The sequence below is a fragment of the Betta splendens genome, chromosome 9, assembly GCF_900634795.4.
Source record: "Betta splendens chromosome 9, fBetSpl5.4, whole genome shotgun sequence".
Classification (NCBI taxonomy): Eukaryota; Metazoa; Chordata; class Actinopteri; order Anabantiformes; family Osphronemidae; genus Betta; species Betta splendens.
In genome coordinates this window covers 13,381,420-13,406,077 of record NC_040889.2, presented here as the reverse complement: position 1 = coordinate 13,406,077, position 24,658 = coordinate 13,381,420, and the positions used below count along the sequence as shown (strand labels likewise).

At 48.3% G+C, this 24,658-nt stretch overlaps 3 protein-coding genes across 6 annotated transcripts; all 3 read right to left on the bottom strand.

Moving 5' to 3' along the window:
* Nucleotides 1–129: 129 nt before the first annotated feature.
* On the bottom strand, nucleotides 130–4,537 carry svopl (SVOP-like). 3 transcript variants are annotated; one of them, XM_029162663.3, is made up of 16 exons: nucleotides 4,153–4,537; nucleotides 3,565–3,674; nucleotides 3,062–3,156; nucleotides 2,886–2,984; nucleotides 2,693–2,764; nucleotides 2,412–2,536; nucleotides 2,281–2,344; nucleotides 1,863–1,988; nucleotides 1,649–1,777; nucleotides 1,503–1,576; nucleotides 1,196–1,392; nucleotides 769–880; nucleotides 616–697; nucleotides 430–519; nucleotides 239–352; nucleotides 130–167 (listed from the first exon to the last, which is right to left on the bottom strand). In XM_029162663.3, the coding sequence occupies exons 2-16, from the start codon at nucleotides 3,671–3,673 to the stop codon at nucleotides 156–158; spliced, it is 1,500 nt and encodes a 499-aa protein (XP_029018496.1). In that variant the 5' UTR covers nucleotide 3,674; nucleotides 4,153–4,537; the 3' UTR covers nucleotides 130–155. The 3 variants fall into 3 exon arrangements, with proteins under 3 accessions (XP_029018496.1, XP_029018497.1, XP_029018495.1); XM_029162664.3 differs by having other exon boundaries at nucleotides 4,237–4,537; XM_029162662.3 differs by having other exon boundaries at nucleotides 4,241–4,537.
* Nucleotides 4,538–4,802: 265 nt separating this feature from the next.
* Nucleotides 4,803–20,558, bottom strand: si:dkeyp-27e10.3 (UPF0606 protein KIAA1549). The gene is made up of 21 exons (XM_029162656.2): nucleotides 19,499–20,558; nucleotides 18,644–18,849; nucleotides 16,075–17,280; nucleotides 15,910–15,992; nucleotides 15,371–15,670; nucleotides 15,105–15,291; nucleotides 14,867–14,926; nucleotides 14,628–14,779; nucleotides 14,305–14,482; nucleotides 13,413–13,597; nucleotides 13,135–13,340; nucleotides 12,345–12,472; nucleotides 11,928–11,942; nucleotides 11,472–11,677; nucleotides 11,162–11,397; nucleotides 10,475–10,610; nucleotides 9,825–10,118; nucleotides 9,687–9,739; nucleotides 9,490–9,617; nucleotides 9,227–9,381; nucleotides 4,803–8,858 (listed from the first exon to the last, which is right to left on the bottom strand). The coding sequence occupies exons 2-21, from the start codon at nucleotides 18,741–18,743 to the stop codon at nucleotides 8,634–8,636; spliced, it is 4,233 nt and encodes a 1,410-aa protein (XP_029018489.1). The 5' UTR covers nucleotides 18,744–18,849; nucleotides 19,499–20,558; the 3' UTR covers nucleotides 4,803–8,633.
* A 134-nt stretch (nucleotides 20,559–20,692) lies between these two features.
* Nucleotides 20,693–24,393, bottom strand: parp12b (poly (ADP-ribose) polymerase family, member 12b). Of its 2 annotated transcripts, XR_008695655.1 has the most exons (9): nucleotides 24,018–24,393; nucleotides 23,027–23,162; nucleotides 22,584–22,848; nucleotides 22,367–22,441; nucleotides 22,033–22,159; nucleotides 21,794–21,962; nucleotides 21,598–21,718; nucleotides 20,991–21,239; nucleotides 20,693–20,796 (listed from the first exon to the last, which is right to left on the bottom strand). XR_008695655.1 is itself a non-coding variant. In XM_055511871.1 (8 exons), exons 1-8 carry the CDS (start codon nucleotides 24,329–24,331, stop codon nucleotides 21,109–21,111), a joined length of 1,338 nt encoding a protein of 445 aa, XP_055367846.1. In that variant the 5' UTR covers nucleotides 24,332–24,393; the 3' UTR covers nucleotides 20,945–21,108. The 2 variants fall into 2 exon arrangements, 1 of the variants encoding a protein (XP_055367846.1); XM_055511871.1 differs by lacking the exon at nucleotides 20,693–20,796 and having other exon boundaries at nucleotides 20,945–21,239.
* Between the last annotated feature and the right edge of the window lie 265 nt (nucleotides 24,394–24,658).

The window sequence follows — 24,658 nt, the reverse complement described above, 5'->3', positions numbered from 1 at the left end:
AAGAACCAATAAAAACAACTTAAAAAGCTGAAGCAGCAGGAGTAACAGACACACATTAATTCACAAACTGGTGAATCAGTTCAAATGAGCAGTCGGTTGATCTCAGTAACAAATTTAATGTTTTTACAAGTCATAAACAGTGACGGTTGGTGCCATCAGGAGTTTTGCTGAAAGAAAAATAAAAAGGTTAACATAAAGAATGAGTGAAGAAGGTGAACAGCACGTGACCTCGTCTCACCAGCAGAGCTCGTCCTTTAGTTTCTATGGGCAGCAGGAAGTTTCCTAGACCACAAACCACACAGGCCACCGCGAACGGACTGAGAGCCAGAACCACTGAGCGAGACATCAGCACCTGAAGCAAACACAGGATGACGTCACAGACCCGAAGACTCAGCTCAGAGCTTGACTGGGGCAGAACTCAAACCCCACCTGAGCGATGAAGGGAGCTATCATTCCTCCGATGCGACTAAACGATGTACAGAATCCCATCCCAAGAGACCGCGCTGCAGTGGGATACACCTGGGAGACAAGCCCACCGTCACCCACAAACCCAGACTGGGCTTCAAACACCCAACCAGATCAGCAACAGGAACAGCTCAAAGCAGCGTGACTCACCTCAGCGGTGTAAATATAAACCACACTGAAGTTCATGGACACCGATGACCTGAGCAAAAACAGCAGCAGCGTGAACCCAAACCTGCAGACAAAGACACCAGACGTCAGACCTGAGGTTAGACTGGAGGCGCTGACAAACCTGGAGGTTCTCACATCGTGGTGCAGATGTTGACCATCATGAACAAAACAGCTGCCAGCAGCTGCAGAACCGTCAGACTCAGCCTCCGCCCCAACACGTTCAGCAGAAAGATGTTGAGTGGAACCACTGGAAGGCACACAGTCACAGTTGGTGAAGTCTGACTGCAGAATAAATCTGTGGTCTCCATCTGATGCTAGTCAGAATACAGAGCTACAGGTGGTGAAACATTTGGCCCTAGAGACACACAAACGTTTACCCTGTTGCACCACCTGGTGGACAGAAGATGCATCACACCAACAGAGCTGGGAACAACATTTCACATTACACCTTTGACTGACATGAAGTGACTGCAGGCTCTGCCCCACGAAGCCACTTAATGACTTTAGACTTTGGATCAGAAGCAACCGACCACTGGAGGCTGGAAACTGGACGTCTACTCACGCGCCACCTCTCCCAGGCAACTGATGAGCAGCGTCCGGTAGTCTCCAGGTCCGAAGGGGATGCAAAAACACAGTCCGTCTTCATGGACGTGTTTGACCTGATGCTCTGGGTCAGCATCCGTCACACACAGCAGGTTCTTCTCCAGCAGTTCTGAACTGCTCAGCACGGATCCGTAGTAAGAAAACGACGCCACAAACCTGATGGACGGGACAAAATCTGTACAGTACGTTTATTGTAGAATTTAGAGGAACACAGTTAAGCGGCTTGATTTCGGGCTCTGTGATGGCACATCAGTAGCCGAACCTACCATGAGTACCAGAGCAGCAGCGACGTCCTTCTGAACGATGAATTCAGCAGGATTCTCCAACTGCCTCGTTCGTTCTAAAACAGAGTACCGTTGCATCAAACCTTCAGCCACACCCTGGACTCACACACAGCCGTGGGTCCACGTACCACAGTGGGTTCCACCAGCCGTCCCGGAGGAAGAGAGGCTCTGTTCATATCAGCGATCCACTGCAGAGTCTTCACAGCTGCGCGCACGTTTCCTGCAGACACATTGTACCGAGCCGACTCCGGGATGAACTAATGCCAGAAACAGGAGGACAATTACAGAGCCAGGAATTTACATGGATCAACAAAAACAGATTGAGACTAAACAAGGTCTAACCCTGAAGAGGAAGATAAGGAGGACACTGGGCGTCACGGAGATGCGGATCATCCACCTCCAGCCCAGAGTTGGAACCACGAGCATCCCCAGGACGATGATCAGCATCGAGCCCGTCATCCAAAAGATCTGACACACAAACACACAGCATGCTGGGATCTGATGATGTCCCATGTCAGGTGGGTGCTGGACAACAGAAGAGTGTGAGACTGTTCCAGAGACCTGCGCCTCAGCTCCACTGAGCCCAGCCTTACACTACTGTTACGCCATGAGAGCTGAAATCATCAGAACCAACACCTGATTCTTTGGGCTTTGGCCTCGCTGGCGCTCTCTGTGTGGACACAGGTGTGAAGCAGCGCTCTGATGTAGCCACCGCATATTTGTGCTGTGAGCACAGTAGGAAAAAACAGGAAAAACTCACGCTGGCCAGAGGCAGCAGGTAGGCCCGATACTTGGCTGGGATGAACTCCGTCTTCAGGACAAACCTGAAACGACAACGTGAACGTGTGGCCTGTAGAAGCGCAGCGCGTGTGTGTTCACTCTCATACTGACCCCTGGGACACACCGGCCACGCCGCAGCCGACCATGCTGCGCAGGAAGATGAACCACCCGTAGGACGGGGCGAACGAGGTGAGCAGGGAGAAGTAGGCGCTCCACACGAATCCGCCGAACACCACCTGGTTGAACACAGGGCAACAGCTGTCAGGTCTGCACCGCGTTCAGGCAGCAGCATCTGGCTCTCCGTCACTTTCAATATCAAATCCAATCTTTCTCAACTGTACGTAATAAACTGACCACACACACAGCTGCACAAATATTAAAGTGAGTTGAACCTTCCAGCGTCCGTATCTGTCTGCAATGTATCCGCCCAGAACTCCACAGACCATGAACCCGAGAAACACCATCTGCGGGAAGAAACACAGCTTCGCATACACAGTAACAGAGCAGGGGTCGGCTGTGGTTCCGGTCAGACTGGGTCAAAGCTGAAGCTGGTTCTGTGTGTAGTACTACGGCGGGTAAACTCACGGTGGACACGAGGGCGACCTGCCAGTCGTTCAGGCGCCACTCACATCGGATCTCAGGAGAAACCACGGCGAGCAGCATGATCTCCATCGCCTCCACGATCTGCACACAGAAGCAGGGAGGACTGAGGAACACCCCATTCACTCACAGTGGAGGCCCAGGTCCAGTGTAGGACTCACGCTGGCGCTGCCCATGATGAAGAAGAGCAGGATGTGGAACCGACCGAAGCCGATGGTTTCCACAGCATCCTCCACAGTGAACGTCTGCTCAGGAGCTGCAGAGATGCAGGCGAGGATCAGTGCGACGTCATGTTACAGCCAAACGTACCAGTTAGTGTGACCTCTGACCTCTGACCTGTCAGCCTCTGCAGATTGAGGCTTCAGGCAGACCTTACCGTACCCAGCACATGACATGTTTACAGGATAATCAGAAGCTGTATTTTGTCCTAAACATTAGTGAAACAGAGGATTCAAATTGAACCCAGTCAGAACCCTTCACTGACTCACTACCCAGAGCTTTTAATGGGACCTGTTTTTGTTCAGGTTGGTGCAATAATTGGATCAATGATCACATGGTTTATGCCTGAGAGCATAAACCATGGACAGAGGATCAGGAAGAAAGAGAAGCTGGAAGGAGCACGATGGTGAAACCAGTGTGTACTGGTTGTGGACCAGAGCATCACCGTTGCTGCTGTCCTTGGGGTCCAGCTGGCTGCCTGCAGGTTGCTCCTCCAGCTCCACCTCCTGCAGGTGGATGGCACTCACCAGCTGCGTCTTCATGCTGTCAGCCATCCTGAAACACACACTCCGTCAGACAGGACGTCTGGATGCCCCAGAATTCAGGAGAAAGCTGCACATGATGAGACCACAGGCGCAGATAACGCTGGTTAACCCACTCCATGGTTTTGGTGCTGAAGGATCAGACCTGTTTCATAAACTGTTTATCACATGAGTATTAACTTCTCGTAACCGCGTCACCTGGTAATGACTGTGATTAACGGATCATTAAAGCTACAATAAATAGCAAACATGGTGAAACTAAATCAAATCATTCCGACTGACTCAAGTGAAGTAATATATTTACAGCGAGCATGAACCAGGCAGCTAAACGCTATTGAGTCTGAGGTAAATGAATCCAGGATGAGCGTTTAATCTCAACCCAGAGTAAATCTCCATGGTAACTAGACTCCAGCCCTAAAGTGGCTATAGTGCATGTTTGTCTGCAGAGACACAATATGATCAAATCAAACTTATGATACTTGTTGACTAACAGTGTGGTCGATGACGTCACGCGTATCTTCGGTGGCCGCGGTCTCTAGACGCAGCTGTCTGACGTTTTCACCATAAATGTTTACCAACATTCGCGTTGTTTTCTTCACTTCGCCGTGACGCAGCTGCAGGTTGGTTCCGTCTCTCCAGGTGAGTTAGAGTTCTGCTGGGCAGCTCTAACTACTCACAAAACCTAAGCGGCCGGTCCCGCAGTCCAATGGTTCGGTTCGTTCGCGTGTGGACTTAGCTCATCGAAGGACGCTCTCACACACCGTCCCCTCCGTCATGCTGCATCCCGCACCTGACGAACAGCGGCAGCTTCACCTTGTATCCAGGTGAACCAGGAAGAGGCCACGTCTCAGATACGGAGCCCGACGAGGGCCAAACCCAAAGCAGGTGAGCGGGTCCCCAAGCTAATGACGTCACTTGTCTTTGTACTGCACAAAAACATTTATAGGGTTTGACTTTTGAAATCACGCGTACCTGTTTTCTTAACATTTTTTGTTTTTTGCAGCTTGCAAATTAAGAAACTTTGGCTTTTTTCAAATTTGAACTTCAGAAATGTTTTTTTTTAAGTCTTCACGCAGGTTTATCAAACATCGGCAAGCCAAGGTTTACACGCAGCAGTGAAATTAAATACGCGAGAGTGAGATCTTGAACACGTCTCTTTTTAATGTTTAACACATTCTTTCAGACTTGAAACACAGGATGCAGATCCCAGAGTTCAGGTAGAACAGGTCATGAGACAGAGCAGCTCAGAGCTCACCTGGCGACTTTAGAACAGGCCCGACCGTTGGCAGTGTTTCCAGGAAACTCACTCTTCCCTCAGGCTCAGTTTCAACAAAGCAGCTCACTGAGTCCTGAGAACAGGAATGTGGTCCAGCTCTGAGCAGAATCTGTTCAGGTCCATTCATGACAAAACTAAGGAATCGATTGGAATCAACATTAACAAAAATGAGCAGTTTCACCTAGTTGCAGTTGTTAATTTTGCATGTTTCTATGTTTTTCAAAATATAAATAGATTATTTACATTAATTATTTCAATTCTTGTGCTAACAATGCAACTTACTGCACAAACTCTCAATATTAGACGAGCTGTGAGTTCTGCACACTAACCTGAATAACTTGTTAAATAAACACAGTGTGTGTAACAAGTGAATCAAATGAGTTATTATCTTGTGTCTGTGAACTGTTGTTTGTGTGTTGTTAGTGTAAAATAAATGGTTAATGGTGAATGGTCCGTACTTATACAGTATAGTGCTTTGACCACCCTTCCAGGATCCAAAGCGCTTTACACTACTTCTCATTCGCCCATTCACACTCACATTCACACACTCATACCTGTGTAAATGTGTTTACATTAGATAGAGTAAACACAAAATGGCATAACTGTTGTGTAGTTATTAACGTTTACACACATGTTTTTTCCCTGTCATGTTTGAATCAGCATCTCGTCTTGTGGACAAGCTGCAGCCTTTCAGGACATGTTGGAGAGCTGACTCGGAATCAGTAGTTTTGTCATGAATGAAACACCCACGATGCACCTGGGCATCAGCAGGAATCTCACTGAGGGTCACAGATCTAAAAAACACAGAAACTCTAAAAAACACTGAAGGAAACATTCAGAACGTTGTGAAACCTGCAGCGAAGCAGGTTGAATTCATCACCTCACCTGCAGGGTTTCTTCTGTGTGTGAGATATTACAAGTCATTGAATTAGCACCATGTGATCCTGCAGGTGTGTGCAGTCCTGCAACTGGACTGATTCTCAGGAAGCCTCCAGCCAGTGAAGAGTTCTGCAGGTGGTTTCTGGTCTAGGAAGGACGTGTCGGCACCGGTGCCAGCAGAGTCCACTCAGCAGAGCAACCTCAGATAAAATATTTGATATATATGTATATATATATATATATATATTATGTTATCTATTCAACAACATATCCACGTTCTTTTCTACACTGTTCACTGACACAACCTTCATTTTGATTCAAAAATATCTTAAAAATGCAAAAGCAACAAAAAACAGAACATTTATTTTCCTGTGTTTGGATCAACAACGTTTTTCGTGGAGGATCACTTGTCTACGGTGGCCTGGACGGACATATTTGATTTTCTGTTTGACCATTAGAAAAATAAAACAGTCATGGAAAAGAACTTTTAAATTAATGAATTTTTTGTACAATATTTTTGTGTCATATGAGCTTTGTGACTGTTGTACGTTTGTAACGGTCAAACTGTGCTCTTTGCTCATTCTTGATGTGGAACAAGTCTTGACTTATATATTCTGGGATTTTTAGCAGCATGCCAACATTAACAGGAACATCACGAGCAGCTAAAGCCTCAAACATAGTCACACATGCTGAATAAGAGCAGACAAACAAATCCCCAACATGACAGACGGTCAACCAGCAGACTAGGAAACATTCAGCGTCACGTCCAGCACACGAACAAGAGCAGGATCTATAAAAATTTGTTTCAATACTGCTACTGTAGTGACAGCGATTGATGCCAGAATAACTTGGCTTGTTTCCATCTACAGAAACAGAAGCTGTGCTCACTGATGCACTGACGCAGTAGGTGGCTCTAACAGGACAATAACCAAACTATTAATTAGCTTCGTTTAGGCTCATCAGACCAGACTGTAGTGAAGTCATGGAGGTCCATACTCTGAGAGGTCGTTGAAGGTCCAAAAACCAGCTTTGCAGGCAGGATGACCAGGGCCTGCATGTAAGTAAGAATATCTAGATCATGTGTGATCAGAGAGACTGGATTATGTGAACGGCCCCACAGATGAGGCCGACGGTACTAGTAGTACTAGTCAGCTGCAAATACAGACTGAACATTTTGTTATGTGTTATTTTTACCCCATCCTATTGAGTTTGTCATTCCTGGTGTGTGACATTCTGATCAGAGAACATGTGGCATGTCTGGTATGTTCTGGCATGATTCTGTCCTTCACCACTGATGTACTAATAATCACTGTTTTATAATCCCACAGATGCATTTCCTTGTGTGTAATACTCACTACAGCCTCTGGGGGTGCTGTGCTGTCATTAGATTTAGTGTCTGGATGCCATGAATGTTTCCTGTGTCTGCTGCCTCCTAATCGGCAGACGTCTGCCCATTAACTGGTGGATACACCAAATCAGTGGCAGAAGAATTTGTCAAAGCTATTTTTTTTGCCACTGATACATAAACACGCAAGCGAGCAGCTAAGCAACGTCTCCACAGAAAAACAAACGCTGGCTGAATATATACAGCAAACATAAGAGGGTCACAACCATAAAACAGTAATTTGGTCTTTTTTTGATCAAAATAAACAATTTAAAGTATACTTTTATATATATAAGCAATAAAAATAAGTTAGATCTCAATACTCCAATAATAAATCTGACATTAATATTGTGCTCACTGGGGTTCTACATCTTTAAATCTGTTTATATTAACTCTTATAGATACTTACAGTATGTGACCTCCATGCTGTTGGACCTATACATCACCTCCAGCTGTCGACAGTGCAAAAACCTCATTGATATGATTAATGAACAGAGACGTGATCCCTGTGGCATATGGGAGAGTGGAAGGCAGTAAGTGGTTAATGACGTATGAGGCTGACGCTTAGCACCACAGAAGGTCCAAAAGTAGAATCCACTTCAGAACTCCAGGACATAAAGAGGAACTGTCCTACTGAAGGCTGGGATCGAACAGTCCACTCCAGAAGTTAAAAAGTATTCATTCCAAGAGGCCAAGGAATCATCCTCTCCAGGATGAACCGATCCAGATGCAAGTACAATCCAGACTGCAGAAGAAGTTTAGTGGAAACCATCTACCCCAAAAGAGCAGCAATCCAGTATAGAGGGTCTGGATGGCACACTCATTCCTAACTCTCCATGACAGATGATCCGCATACTGAGTTCAGGAATTGACTGCCACTCCAGGAAGGGCTACCCACTAGACATTAGGATCAGAACGGCCCATCCACCATAGATGATCAGGCAGGATGATCCAGATTTCGACGTTAGGGCAAGAATGGTCAATTTCAATAGAGGATACTGCTTCCAAATATCCAAAAGGACCCTCCGTACACAAGGTTTGCAAGGAAGAGCTATTTCAGAACTCCAGGAACTACTTAAATCCATTCAATCCAAAAGAACAGGAGGGAGTGTTTTCTGCACAACTCCAGGAAGGATCGCTCCAAAGCCTTTGGAAGGACAGTCCCTCTTAGGAAGCACATCAATGGAAATATGGAGAGTCATCCAACAAAACTGAGATGGTGGGATGGTTGACATACAGACAGTTGAACCCTGTTAAGTACCGAAGGCTTTTCAGTCGTGATAAACTGTCCTTTATTTTCATGGTCAGGATTCTTTATGGGTTAGTCGTTAGTTTAGCTCAGGAGAGTCCGGAGTGTAGATTAATTTGTAGCCCTAACAGGCTCAAAGTGATTCATAGCAATACACAATGAAACCAAAGCCGGTCCAGAAACGTTAAGGGTAGCTTGTCACTGCAGCCTGTTTCTGGGCAAGGCGTCTCAACTCCTCCCTGATGGCCTTTATCAGAGAGGCAGAGGTGTGGGCAGACGGCGAGGCGTCCTCCGGTGGGTATTCTGGAGTCGGTGAGGTCAGGAGGAGAGGGGGAACAGATGGGTCTCGTAACGAGGAGCTGGGCATTTGAAAAACCGAGGAAGAGGAAAACTCAGGGAAAGACAGGACCTGTCAAGAGAAGGACAGATGCAAGGTTTGGACCTTTAGGAGGTGTACATCACTTCATCAGTATTCAAAGACAGCCAGACAGGAAGGTGAACTATGGTCATAAAGCCAAAATTAAAGCACTGCAGTTTTGATTATTCACAAGGGTTTCAACCCTGGGATGACCTTCATCTCATCTGGAATGGCAAAGGTCATTTTAGAACTGGCAAAGGTCATTTTAGAACTAAGAAGCAGGGACATGGTTGCTACTAAACAGACTTGATTATTTTTTAGGGCTGTTATTTGTCGGATTTGTGCTCACCAATAGTCTAAACATTTACTCATACACCAACATATTATGGACAGCACTAGTCTACGCTCCTCACACTTACACTTTCTCTGCTGGCTCCAGGTCTGGATAGGTCCTGGTCTGAGTGTTGCTGGTTCCAGCTTGACCCGGTGGGACCAGACATACTGCGACCCACTCCAGGATACACACCAATGTGACTGGACAGGCCCACTTGGGTCAGGTGGTGGAGCTGTGCACCTGGTAGTGAAGATGGGGGGGGTCAAGAAAAAGAACTCATGGTAATCACAGATAGTAAACGTTGACTAAAATGTCAAGTGACTGTTTAAAACATCCAGATGACAGTACCTGCACTACCCCCTACGGGTCGGGGTCTGGAGGAGGATGGAGGGTCCTCATACTGCCCCCTGTTGGTGTAAACCGAGTCCTGTAGCTGATCCCCAGTAGAAACATACCCTCCTGAGCTCAAGCCCTGCCTGTAAGGAACACAACCATCAGTCCGACAGCAGTTCAGCTGATGTCTACAGGCCTGGTTTGACACCAACCTCTGCAGCAGGCCCTGGACTGATGTAGGAGACATTCCCAGCTCTGCGTATCTCTGCAGAAAGACAAGAGAATAATGAAAACTAAAGCTGAAGTCATGACAGAAGTATTGGGCCTCAGCTGCAGATTCTCACACTCACTGCAGAAAAGGGGCTATGAGAAGGGGCTGCTGGGTAAGAACCCCACTGCCTGCCTGGGGGGCGGGTCTGAGGGGAGGGGCTGGGCAGGGCAGGGCTTACCCCGCTCACCCCGGCACTGCCCTGCGAGGATGGAGAGACCAGAGCGAAGGCATCGTCCAGAAGGGAGTGCATCTGTTGTCGGGCCTCCTCGATGGATGGTTGGGGGGGCATGTATGGGGGTGGGGCTGGGGCAGCGTCAAACACTTCATCAGTAGGTGAGGGGCTGCCGTGGTCCGGCGGCAGGTCAGGGTCTGACTGTGAGACATGAAGCAGAATAAAGAATCAAGAGTTTCTGCTTGGATCGGGTCCAGGTATGCGCCACACATTTTACTTGAGGGTGGCAGGTTTTAGGGAAACTGAGAGGGTTAGGGTGAACCCTACAACTTAATCAGGTCACGTTCTGGCAGTGTTCCAAATACTTACATGATCATAAAGTATACTGTAAAGGTAAAAAAAGGGTTCTGGCTTCATTTTGGAGTAAGAACCCAGAATGCTTCAGAAGACCATCACTGATGACCACCATGACCAATCAATAGAATCGACCCTTTCTCAATGTTGAGCTGAGTTCAACTGCACAACTAGAACGTATGTATTTGATTCTAGTTTCTCACCATGTAAGCTACGTTATTAAGTCCGGGGTATTTCCTGTAGGTGGCACTATGATCTGTGAGCAGTCTGTCTCTGTCGGTATCAGGAAGACTTCCAGGTCCTGGCTGTGCATGGCGACCCCGAGGAGAACGCCTCCCTCTAGAAGTACGAACACAGACACTTATCAACACTCATATCAGTTGCTACATTATATTCAGTTTTATTGCTATAGCATAAAAATATCTGAATATATTAAATAAAATGCCACAAATCCCAAATAGAGCAAACTCTAAACTGTAGCCAATCAATAACATAATATGAACATACGTACATACATGCTGTCACTAAACTTTGCAGCTTCTCTAATTCACGCCTCTGTGTGTTCTCAGTGATTCAAGCTAGATGTTAGCTTGAAGGTATATGTACAAACACACACACACACACACACACACGTATACTGTATATACATGCACAGTACAGTTGTAATATATAAAACACACATATATATTGTGTATTGTGCATATATAAATGCACTTTTGTGACTTAAAAAATGTTGACAGTAACAGTGGAAATGACAAGCTGTAAAGCTTCTGGAGGAAGAACCCTGCCTCGACGGAAGCCTAAAGGTGAACATGCCCATTTCACACTAAGAGCCTTTAAGTTCTTAAGGCTTCGTTGGCTCAGGTGTTCAGGTGCAGGTAACAGCTGACCTTTTCTTGGATTCGGAGGGAGTGGGGGGAGAGGGGGTGTCCGCCTGCAGAATGCAGTCCATGTGGTCATGGGCAGAGCTGTAGAGTCGCTGCGCCACCTCGCTCTGCACCGGCCCGTCCCCGAAGGCATCCATGATGTCGTCCATGGAAGGGAACTCGCACTGCCCCCTCCTCTTGGCACGCTGCCGCAGTTTGTTCCTGTGATGCTCAATCTCAGACTTGTGTCTCAACGCCACCTGCAGGAGGACATGAGGGGGTGATGGCGCAGGGTTGAAATGTGGGGGTGAGGTCCACTTGATGTGCGTCTCACCTCTGTGCTGACCTTCTCCGTGAGGGTGGGGCTCTGCTGTGATGGCGCGTGTGGCTGTGGGGGACTCGGCCGTGGCTGCATGGCGATCAGCTGAACCTTGTTGGCCTGCCGTCGGGTGCCGTCTGATGAGCCCCGGGACAAACGGTCCACGTGATCAAAGATGGAGGAAGAGGAGAACAGCTCGTCTGGACCGCTGGCCGATGGAGCTGTTGGAGAGACGCTCAGATTGTCAACGTGAATGTTTCCTTCAGCTCTGGTGAAACAATCTCTAAAACACTGGATGTGCAAAGTAACAATGCAGTGGTGTCATGACATTGTGATGCCGTCTGATGCATGTTCACCATGAATAAAGGTACAGTGCTATTTATATATATAATCACTACAGCAGTGTAAAGATGGCTTGTTCATGTCTGCTGCAGGTCAGTGGAAGAGGAAGGTGGTGATGATGAAGCGTACCCATCTGGCTCCTCCCTTCGGTCCAGAAGCATTGAACAAAAAAAGACACGTGATGTTCACTTTGATCGCTCCATCCATCTCTGATCAACTAGGATGTAACTAACCATTGGTTTGGGAATCCATTAATTTAATGGTTTTTTTCAAGAATTGGATAAAAACATTTTACTTATTATTAATCCCTCATAAGGGTCTTTTCAACTTTCAATTTACTTTGTAAATCTCATTGTACGAGTTTTATTTCTTTTTGACATTTGACTTTTTGACAAATTGAAAGGCAAATCATTATCAATCATTTCCGTCATCGACTATTATGGATACTAGGGATTCTTTGCTGCAGGCCTAGCTTCATCACAGCCACAGGTGGCGTCTCTGACTTGTATGACGGCCTCAGATGCCCATGATGCTGCATGTTCTGACCGTTTTTGGGCGGCTTCCGGTGCTGCTTCCCCTCACTGGGCGTGGCCACAGGGCGGGTGCTCTCTTCTGCCGACTCCCGGCCACTGGATTGGTCGCTGCCTAACGAGTCGCCGTCTGATGGGCTGAGCCTGACAGAGACAGAAGCATGAGTCGCTGCACAGCGTTACGCTGGTCCTGCATCGCAGTAGCTTCACTACATTTAGCTGACTCTTAAAATATAGATTCTTATCATTTACACGTTGAATACTTTTTTGCTGTTTTGTAGATTCTCAGTGATGCAGGTGAAGTTATCTAAAGGTTGAGTCATGTCATCTGGACTCATTTATTTCCGTGGATGCGTTTCAGCACCATCCAGCAGCTTCTTGGGCCTGAGGAAAGTTGGCTGGAGGCCACACATTTATCCTTCAGTGAGGTTCCCCTCCCACCTGAAAACGATGGGCTCGTTATGTGGACAAAGGGCTAGGGGTAGTTTTGGGGGTCAGACATCTGAAGTCAGCTCTTAAGGCCTGTGGCCTCAGAGGGGCAACAAGGCAGCATCACAGTACAGAAGAAGAACAATGGAACAGAATGAGACCCAGGACCAGTGGAGGAACTTGGTCATTCTGGATTGTTGGCGTCGCCATGGAAAGAACATATCCACTTGACGTGACTCAACCTTCAGAGCTCCAGACAAGGCTAAAATCAGACTTTTCTTAAATTTAAATCCAGTGACTGTGATTGTTTCATTAGGACTTTTACAGTTGCCAGTGTCTCCTCTCTTACATGAACAGACTGTTAGACTGGTACTGACCGTCCTCTCCGGCGGCTGGACCGGCCCACCTTGGTGGACGACCCTTTTGATTTGGGGGTGTTGAGGTCTCCGCCGTCTGAAGGCGTGGCCTCTTTGATGGGGGCGGGCATAGGGCCAGGCTCCTGGATCACCATGATGTCATCTTTGCTGTGCTGACCCAGGTGGAGCTTGGCAAAGTCAAAGCCTTTCACACTAGGAGCCTGAAGCTGAGAGAGCACACAAACATCAGCCGTGGGCGTTTACAAACACAGCAGGAACACCTCCTGTCAATCCCCAACCTTCTGCCTCTGCTGTATGGTGTTGATGGCGTCTGGCTGAAACTCCAGCTTCTCTGAGCCACACAGCTTCCAGTACAGGATGATGATGATGAAAACGGCCAGCACCACAGGAACGACCACGCCAACAACCAGCCAGATACTGCGGCTCTGAGTCTCAGCCGGAGGGACAGACACTGTCTCCACAGCTGGAGATAATTGGAAACAGGTGAGCTGAATTAATAATAACTCTACTAACATTGAGGCTTTACAACTTCCTTCTCCATCATGCTTTGTCAACAGGAAGTCAAGTGTTGCCATGGAGATAGTGAGTGGTGTTTTACTTGGATTGTTTTGGGAATTGTTAATCCCCAAGACTAAATGTTCTAGTTTAGTACTGTATCATGTTACAGACTGTGTGGTGGACTGTGGAGTCGTCCTAGGACACTTTCACAATTTGATTTCTTTACTTTGGTCCAAATCAGTTAATAGATTTGTAGGTTTTCCTTGGTTCGGTTTTGTTTCACACACAAAGCAAGAACGTAACGTAATATATAACATTCTCTCCGCTTATTGGTCTGTTGTATGTGCTGCAAGAACAAAATGTAAATATGGGAAGAAGGTCCTGTGTTGGGGACTACTGCATGTTTCTGTGCTTTTTGCTGCGATGGAGGTCTATCTACACGGGTCGGTCCTGGCGCTGCTGATTTTTTTATTACATTGCTTGGATTTACCACTTCAAGCACAGTTACAGTTGGAAAACAACATATTGATGCACTGGAGTCACCAAAGGCGCAAATCAAGGCAACACCGAGGTGGCTGGAATGACCTTATGGAACTGTGATATGTTGCACCAAGAGGGAAAATGAACTTGAGTTTGATTTAATTGAAGTAAATCCTGTAGGTGTGGACTCACGCTGGGCCAGGGGTCGCTGGACTCTGTGTCCCAGGACAATCGCAGCTCTTTGAAGGTCCACACGATTCAGGGTTGCTGCCGTCACCTCAGCCGAGATCCGTTCACCACTCGGACCCTCCACGAAATAAAAGACCTCCAGGGGGCGCTCCACCCCAGACAGCTTTGCCACACGCACCACCTAAGCCACAGGTGAGTAGCGTGTCACACTCAAAGCTTATGGCCTGAGGTGGCGGTGGGGTGAAGTTCTGTGTGTGTGTGTGTGTGTGTGTGTGTGTGTGTGGCTAACCACTGGCTAACGGTACCGCTCAGACCAGGTGACCTACCTGCAGACTGTTGTTGCCCACAGCCGTCGCTCTCCTCCAGCGCGTCCTGCCGGACTCCTGCAGCCCCTCCTCCAGCAGCAGAGCCAGACGTCTCTCCAGGCGAGCTTTAAAGCTTCTCTCTGTCACCAGCTGATCCTGAACTCCCAACAGGACTGAAAACACAGAAACAGACGAGTCTCACAGGCAAACTGAATTCATGAGAAGCCAGCTTCATGAAGGACACGGCTTAAGGTACTCACCTGTACGGACCCAGGTGGAGCGCAGGTGGTGAGACGTATTGAGCTCAGGGTAGTGAAAGGCTGTAAGGAGCAAAGGACTTGTTCAACCTCTCTTGACACATTTGACAGTTAGCTCACGTAGCTCACTTGCATTACTATGTTTAAAACACACCCTGGTACTGACAGCCCCTCTGAGTCTGGCTCTGAAATGTCCATAGACAGAAGTAACTAAATGTGTCTCATGTGATGTGTGACGTACGCTCTGCAATCTGCAAGGCAGGAAATCCCACGTAGAAGCTAAACTCCACCAGGCTGAGCTTCCTCAGGTGGTCGCTGACCTCCATCCCTGGTAAGTAGCCCCGAGCATCACGCACGGCAAAGGTGATTTCCACAGGAACCTTCTGGGCCGGCGCAGGGCGGGACGCTGCCAGCGTGATGTTTAACAGCTGTGGGCACGATAGAACGCCAGACTGAATCATCACGGCCTCAGCAGCAGGTTCTGTTCCGCGCGGAAAACGGACCCACCTGCACGGTTACATTTCCCGTCTCCTGTGAGCGCCTGCGTGTCTCTGTGTACGCTAGCATCAGTCCTTTCTCCACCTTCTCGCTGAAGTTACAGACCCGGATGTCAACATGGGCCGGGACGAACTGCAGCACAGAGTGGATCTGATACCTGGGCTCCGGGACGGCGTAGAGCGGGGACAGGCTGGGAACTGGGCCAAAGGAACGTGGAGCTTGGCGGAGAGTGTTGATGACAGAAATGGCCGTGAAGATCAACGGGCCTGACACGACGCGAAAAGCAAAACTGGACGGAGTTCTGAGAAACTGCAGAGGAAACAATTTATTAATGAATGATATTCATCAGTTTAACCTTAGACTGAATTTTAAGACGTTAATATAAAGAGAGCAAAGCAGCAACAAAGAAATCCTGTTAGAAACACGCAGGAGATGAACAATAGGAGCTCATCGTGCTGTAAAACCTAAGAAGTAGAAAATAAAACACAACGGGACAGAAGCGCAAAACAATTTTCAAACATACTGTATCAGAACGGACGCATTAGTACCTGAAGCTCCACCGACTGGTTGAACTCTCTCTTCAAAAGGTCTCTGACCTGACTGAACCCTGCAGACGAACCTCTGGAGCTGACTGCAGGAACAAAGCATCAATACTTAGTATGTTCTACCTGTAGAGCTGAAAAACCCTTCAGACGCTTCATTTGGGCTCTTACCTACTCTGACCAGGTACATCTCCGGCTTGGTTACATTGCACAGGTACTGCCTGGTGGGCGGAGGCTGGACCACTCTGGGTGTGGTGACTGGGGGGGCTCTTGTCAGGCTGATGGCTGTGATCTGGGTGGTGGTGGTGAGGACAGTGGTGGTGGTTGTCCTGGCAGTGGTCTTCACTGGCTTCTCTGTGACTAACGAGGGCCTCTCTGTTCTGTCGGGTCGGGTGGGTGGGCCCAGTGGAGGAGGGGGAGGGACCCGGCCAGTGGTGTTGGATGGAAGGTGTCTGTCCAGCGTTGGGATGGGATCTTTGGGTTGTGGAGCAGGTGGAACCTGGGTGGAGGGGGGGGCTGATGAAGCCAGTGGTTTCTCCTCACTTGTGTAGTTTGGTGAAAGGGAGAGGGGAGGAGTAGGTTCTGAAGGGGCGTGCTTGGAGTCTCGTGCTGGAACAGGACCAGAGCTCTGGGACGGGGAAGAAGAGGGGAGATGTGTTTGTGTTGTGGTTGGCATAATGAGCAGTTTGGAATGGGTTTGGTCGATTCGGTCCTGGACTCTCTCCCGCTCCCTCTCTTTTTCCCGGGCCAGCAGGTTGGTGTAGTACTCAAGGCTGTTCATGTCCGGCAGCAGCAGCTCTGTGGGCTCCAGAGGCATCATGTCCTCCAGGTCGTAGTCCTCATCCCAGGTGGGGAAGACGTCAGGATGGATGGAACGGGTGTGCAGAGGGATTCTGGTGGAGGAGGACGGTGAGAGAGCAAGGTGGGAGAAGAGTGGGAGGGTGGGGCGGGAAGGGAAGGCGGTGTTGTAGGAGACCCAGTCTTCATCGGAGTCCTCGTCATAAGGGTGGCTGGGCAGAGGTGTGGCCAATGCCAGCTCCTCGCCGTCGGGCACCATGAAGGATAGGGTCTCTAGGTAGTCCCCGGAGCCCCAGGGCTCCTCCAGAGAGGGGCCCTGCTCCCAGGAGGGAGGGGGGGTGAGAGTAGGCTGAGTGTGTGGGGGCAGGGGCGGGGGAAGGCTGGGGGACAGGAGGTCTGGAGGCCTGAGAAGCAAGTGGATCCCCTGGGCACCTGAGTCTGAGTCCTCTGCTGAGCCTGTACCATCACCGTTACCGTGGTAACCAAAGTCTGGGGACGGGCTAGAAGCCACAGGTCTGAGAGGGGGAGGGGGGGAGGAGGGAGCTGAAGGCTCTGTGGTCCAGTTGAAGTCCGGCTCACCTGTGAGTCCAAAACAACAGATTTTACTGTTTAACTCTGAACGTCTCGATTCCTTTTATATTCCTAAAAACACTATATAATCTGACAAAAGAGGAATAGTGAATATTTACAAAATGACATCAGATACTACAGGAATAATATACTGTTGTTATAATATACTGTTATACTATTGCTTTATTCCCCGTAACTGAAACACAGCTGACGGATCTCAGCTCCGTGAACACATAATGTAACTGTATGTTCATGTTGAGCATTGACTTCAGCTGGATCGTATTTGATATGCATACAGTACACGTCATGAAGCGTCCTCATGCTGCAGTGTTGTAAACCTCTCAGTCACTGAGGCCTGTGAGGCTCTTCATCTGCGGCCAGCCTCGTTGCCGTGGTGACGCTTAGATTTGCGGCAGCATCACGTGCTGAACGGAGACGAATCATTGGTATTCAGGAGTCGACACCCTGAAAATCCAAAGCCCTGCTGCACACAGATACTGATAGCAGACACCAAGGGAGGCAGCAGCTGAGATCTTTGCATCAGCACTAGACGCGAGGCCAACGCACAGAGCTCAGCTAAACGACGCGAGGTCACCGTACAGACATTGCATCGAGCCATCGATCCGTAGCCGGTCCTTCTCTCCTCGTCTTCTCTCCCATGCAGATATTCTCCCACCACCCATGAAGAAGACGTTGCCCCTCTTCACCTGTGATGAACTGGAAGCATTAACATCGATTGCTGTGTGATGCTGGAAGAAGGGGTGGATGTTACCACGGCGACCGGTCCTTTAACCTGTCCCACGGCCTGTCATTCATAAGCAGGTGACTCGGCATCAGTGGGAGGAGGATGGTGCCAACAGAACCATGAGCCGTCTGCTGTTCACGTCACGTTTTTTTATCCGGACTTGGCTACAGAACCACATGAAACCTTGTGACATGTGATGAAACTCAGAGTCCTGTTGAGCATCCAAACCTGCGGCTGATGTTTCAGCGCTGTTTCCCAGAGTCCATGTTGCGTTTGATCAGCAGCCAACAGGTGGATCGAACAACCCCCACAGGGAACATGGGGTGGTACTGACCCAGAGCCACAATACACACAAAACATCACAACTCACACACACACACACACACACACACACACACACACACACACACACACACACACACACACACACACACACACACACACACACACACACACACTCAGTGGCTACTTTATTAGATACACCTGTACAGTCCAGTTCAATTGAGTGCTCCAGGACTCTGGAATCACCAGAGTCCACCCCCTGCACCGATTTGAAGTGAAGTGAAGAATAATGACTGATGTTCCTAATTAAGTGGTCACTGAGTGGAAGCTGGCTATAAAACATACCTGAAGCAGGTGAGGACGTGGTAACCATGGAAACCAGCATGCCAGTCATCAGCAGCGTCACAAGTGTTCGCCAACACATTGAGGTTCTGAGGTCCGTCATGGTCCTATTCCTGGAGCCAGGGTCCAGTGGGGTCACAGGGTCTGTATTCCTCAAAGGGCCTTTGACCTGAGCCCAGTACACAGAGCCAAGGGCCCGTCAGGAGGACCTGAACAGAAGAGCCGTTCAACATCAGCACTGATACATTTGCTTTGTTATTTTACTTTTTATGTGTAGTCAGCTGATCCTCGGACCGACACTGAGGCAGTTCATTATTTTTTTTCAGCCCAATGATTTAGCCTATTCCAGGTTTAAAGACCATTCGGCGCTGCCCAACCACAGGTTGAGCACCACAGGATTCAGCCTGTATCAGAACCGAGGTGGTGTCATATCCACTGGGTTTCTCTCCTTAGCCGGCCACTCACACCTCTCGCGGTCTGGATCGGCTCAGCCCGGCCTCCATCAACACTGACCCTATTTTCGGACAGAGCCTGCTTCCATCGCCGGCCCACCTTTCGGCGCCACAGCATCCGTGCCCTAATTACCGAATCCGGTCCGTTCCGGTGCCGGTGCAACGTAATTCTGGTCCTTGAAACGAATCAGCGCCTGTGATGGATCGAGGCATCCCTCCTCATTTATCTATGAATCCCAAGTGGCCGAACCGAAGCGTGCGAGCCGCTAAACCGATACCGAACATTAACGATGCAGATCAAAGTTGCAGCACCGCTAAAATAAAATGATCTAATTGACATGACGCCGAACTGAACCGAGCCAACAGCACATGAAGCGTTTTCTTCGTTGTCACAGATCAGACCCACCTGCCATCCTGGAGATGCGGTTCGGGCGCGTCACGCCTCTCCGCAGCCGCGCTGCGCGCTCCCGGCGCGGGAAGGAGGAGGCGGAGAGACCCCGCAGGAGCAGACCTTCCTCTTCTCTCTGTGCGGAGTCTTCCTCGCCTCCACACGCCGAAGCTGGTTCCGATTGTTCTTAGGCTCGCCCGTTGATGGGAGAGTTCGGCCCGGCTTTGCCTGGTTCTGCCCGGCGAAGTCAATCTAAATCCACAATTAAAAAGACGACAGCGTTTTTTCTGTCTAACGGAGAGAATTGGACCCTGCCAGTACCGGGACTGCACCATGTGAACAGAATCTGGAAGCAAATAACCGACCAGAACAAGATCAAATAAAAGTTAGAAGACGTCAAAGAAATAACGTTGGGCGTAAAAGAAAATCGATTTATCTGAGAAAATTGAGAAAACGGGGCTTAATCTGTCCCCGATGTAATCTGATCAGAACAATCGGGTTTCCCTGCTGCTGATCAGACTGACGTGAAGCCTTTAGTCCCGGTGTCAGTGGTTTTGTGTGTAGAGTATTTATTCCTGTCGCGTGGAATGCGCCGTTCCTGTGACGGTTTCTTGGATTCAGGACAAAGTCAGAGACCAGAGAGGTTCTATTCCTCCCTGACCTGTGTGTGGTTCCTATGTACAAACAGCTACCACGTTTACTCTAAATTAACCATTTGTAACACGTGAGCAGGTCATCGGGTGACGGGAGCTGAGGTTCGTGTGAGGCTGCGTTCTAATTGAACCTTCCAGGAACCAGCCACTGTAATAAGCTCATATTTGTCCAGTGTACTTCAGTGACATGAAGTCACATGTAAACAATCGTTGTCCAGCGTTAAACAGCAGTCTGGGCTTTAGCAACATGCTCCTCGGTTTATGTGTAACCCCAATAAAACGAGTGTGTATTAATATAAACTGACTGCGTCTAGGAGCAGGTCCGTCACCTTTTATTGTCCCCCTGGAAACACGGTAAAGACGTTCCTAGGGCACTGAAGCGCTGTTTGTGCTATGAATATTTGGATATCTGTTCAATTTCTTAGCTCTAAAGACACTGTTAGTTGATCACATGTTAAGGCAAAAAAACTGACTAAGTTCCAAAACGCAGTGATTTATAGTGTCACTATAAATCTTTACACCGGTTTATACAATAATTCAATGAAAGTATGGACAGTGATTGGAGATCGACAGACGCTTTATTGATCCAGATTAAGACGAGAGAACCTTCAAGCACTTAGAAGATTATTCGTCCACGGCAGATTTGAGTCTTTCCAAACTTTCCAAACCAAATCTTCAAACAAACTATGTTCAAAAGACTGGACAAAAACAATAAAAAAATATATATATATATATATATATATATATATATATATATATATATATATATATATATATATATATATATATATATATATATATATATATATATATATATATATATATAAAAAAGCTGACAAGGTTGATGGCAGAGCTTCGGTTATGTAAAGATACTAAATTCTTTTTTGTAACTTCAGAGCATAAGGTTCCGATCCAAATGATGCCAAGATCAACTGTAACAGACTCTTCAGAAAGGTGCAGACAGCATCACTGGTCCTAGTTCACCAGGACCACATGTGTTTCTGGCTTTTCTACTGAGACCAGTTTGACCTCGGCCACGGAGACAAAGCGAGGACGGCGACGGACTTTTCTTTTGGTCTTGTGTTTGAGGTTCCTCTGGTACATGTCTGTAAAGCAGGACATAAGAAGGATCAAATGGTTCTGAGCAGGTCCATGGAACACAAACACAGAACATTAGTTAGTTCATAAGGAGGAGAATCCAACACGCATGGATGACAACAGAGCAGATTCTGGGGCTAGCACCACTTTAGGACTCAGGTGCTTGACTTGGGTTTTACTTTACCTTCTCTGAAGCTAGAGAGTGAATCTAACCACCCCCTGGTGGAAGGAATTTACTTCATGGTTCAGGTGATGTTTCTGAACTTGCCTTGCAGAACTCCTTTCCACACAGATGCTTCTTTTGTGACTGTCCTAGGACACCTGTCTGTATGGAGCCTTGGTTCTAGGTGCTACAGGACGAGGTACCTTTGAAGCTGATGACGTACTCTCTGTGTCCTTTCAGGACCTTGACTTCAGCTGTCCTGTCAGACAGGTACCTTTCCTCCAAAGTCCTGGATGTCTGTGACGTGGTTCGCTGCTTCTCGTCCTGAGGTCACGCAGACAGATGGGTTAGGATGCTAACAGGCCAATCATTGCATCATCACAGGTAAAACCGACTCACCATGTCTCCATACTCCACCCAGTTCTCCTGGTCCCCTTTATAAAACCACCTCCACTCTGTTGTCAGCAGGTAGTGCGGTGGTTTTGTTACTGAGGAAACCGTGGAAAGGCGGCGAACGCCCTGCGACCCCCGAGTCATGGTCAGAAAGTCAACGGGCCGAGCTCCACAACTAAATATGGAGAAACGTCATTTTTCACTTTGAACCTCAAACATGACTGAGATGAGACATGACCTCTGACCTCTGAGTCTTAGATGGGTCACAGAAGTCTCGTTCCATGTCCTCCATGTGCTGTAGGTCAGTCCAGGTGCCTGCGTCAAACACCTCCCACTTGTAGGGCAGGTGGAAGTGAACCTGACGACACTCGTCTGCACAGAGGGGGAACAGGAGCAGACACCTACTGATACAACGCTATGCTGTTAGCAAATCATTAAATAAAACTAGAATCAAAGATGATTATTTATAACGTTAGCATGAAAGTTCCTCCAGACTCTGGCGCCCCCTGGTGGACCATAGACAGAACATCAGCTGGAATTTGCGGTCGAGGACCAACTCTCCAGGCTTATGAGACTCACTGTGGAACCTGCAGTTGTTTCTGATGAAGTGCAGACAGATGTTGTTGTCTGTAGTGGCTGCACACGGCTGAACCTCTAAAACAGACACAAAGAGTCACGTCATCATAAATCAGCAACTCTGTAATCTACATGTGTACCTGTGGAGCTGCCTGCGGGCGGTTCCTCCTTTAGAACCCGAGCTCTCCTAGTTTAGGCTGAACAGTCACCTGTTACTCACCTGTGGGGGTGGAGTCATCAGACGCAGCATCAATGTGGTGGATGTTCCTGTAGATGGAGGGCAGCTTCCGGATGACGTCTCTGCTCAGGCCTTTCTCCTCCAGTTGGAGCCGGCGCGGCTCATCTATGGCGTGCTGTCGCTTACACTTGGACCCGAACACGCAGTCGCCCTGAATCAGGTGCTGGCACAGGTGGACTTTGGTGCAGGAGTCCTGGAAGGTGCAGCAGCCGTGGGGAGGCGAGCCTTTGTTGTAGTGAGCACACACCTGATGACATGAGACGGAGGACACTGTTCCTGAAATGAAACCCTTCAGTGTCTGTGCCTGGTCTCATGTGTTGGTTTAAAACTAGCTGCAGATCCTGGGGCTAAACAAGTTCTGCTTAAGGGGGAATGTGACAGTGCAATTCCAACGGACACAGGAAATGGGTTCAGAACCACGTTACCTTTGGCAGCAGCGATGGGTCGTTCTGCAGCAGCAGCAGGAAGAGGTCGTCCTCGCTGAGCTCGTGCAAAGTACATTCTCTCAGTAACCTGGAGTTCTGCTCCGACTGGATGTTGTGTGAGAACTTACACGGTTTCCTGAGAGAAAGAAGAAGAGAAAAAGCAGTGAAGGGTTCTGGCCTGATGACAGAAAGTGACTCAGGTCCCCAAAGAACCTCGACCTGTAAGAACCAAAACCCACGGTACTAATCCACTTCTCTGTTGGTGTGTGACAGTTAGTCCATGGTTAAAACCCAGTGCTGATTGTTGGAAAAATACAGCATTTATTCATTAAAACATATTTTGCTGAAGCCTCGTTAACTGTGCTATGGCCTTGAAGTTTCTTCCCTTCTGCTCTGCAAGAAATAGGGAGTACCGGTGTGTAGCATCCTTATCTGATGAGCCCAATGCTTGCTTTGTGCAGAGAATATTTCCCACGTCCTGTGTGACTATGCACCTCCCAAAATGAAATATATTATGAGCTGAATCCTTGTCTTCTCTTGCCTTTGCTGTAAACTGCTCACTCCTTGCAAGTAAAATCCTGAAGAAGCTCTGAACTGATTGTGTCTGCTTTATTTAAGATTTACAATAACAATTTCCCTAACACTGATCATTTAAGTTTCATTTCTGATCAGTTTCGTTTCATCTTGTTGTATCATGTTTCATTTCTCTGGAAACTAGTTGGACTAGTTGGATAATAACGTCACATGGACCTCATTTCGACGTTTAAACATAAGTAATGTCTGATAAATATATAAATTATTAAAACTAAATAAAGTATTTTAATTCTCAGCTCAGTTTGTTTAGTCCACGTGACACAAACACCATCAGACGGAGGACACAGGTGACGTCACTACACGTACAGGTTTCTTGATTCAACGACCACAACTTCTGTATTAACTCACATTACCGTGACGGGACACACCTGCACCAGAACCGGTACCGGCTGCTCACCTGCCCTTGCCGAACCTGCAGTTTCCATAGATGAAGAACCTGCACAGATGCAGCTGTTCACAGCCGCCGCACCGCTTCCCCAGCCCGTAGTTCCTGCACAGGCGCAACGACGTCTTGGCCACCACGGTGTCGTCCCCCTCGGGACCAGGGACCAGCAGGAAGCGGGGGCACCGCCTGATGACGTAGAGGATGTCTTCATGGCTGGCGGAGCAGCGCTGCAGCAGCTCCCACTGCAGCTGCTGCAGCTGCATGGCTCCACCGCTGCTGCACAGGATTCGGGTGGCGATCAGAATCTCCCTGTTGTATACGGACATGTTTACTGTCTGAGCTCCACCCGAGTCCGCCGAAGTACCGAGAGCTGAGTGACGAACACACGTCCGCTATTAGACTGTCACAATAAAAGCACGGCGCCGGTGAGACGGAGAGTTTAGACTACCTGCTGCTGCTGCTGCTGACTTCGGTATCGAAATGTTAACAGTTTTAAATACTGCCTCTTGGTAGCTCAGTTGGTAAAGCATTGGCTTGGGAAGCGAAAGGTTCAAGCCCATCAGAGCACCATGCGTGAGTAAGACACTTGGTAAGACGGTGCATGGCAGCCCACCGCTCCTCAGGGAGGGATTCAATGCCGAGGACCAGTTTCT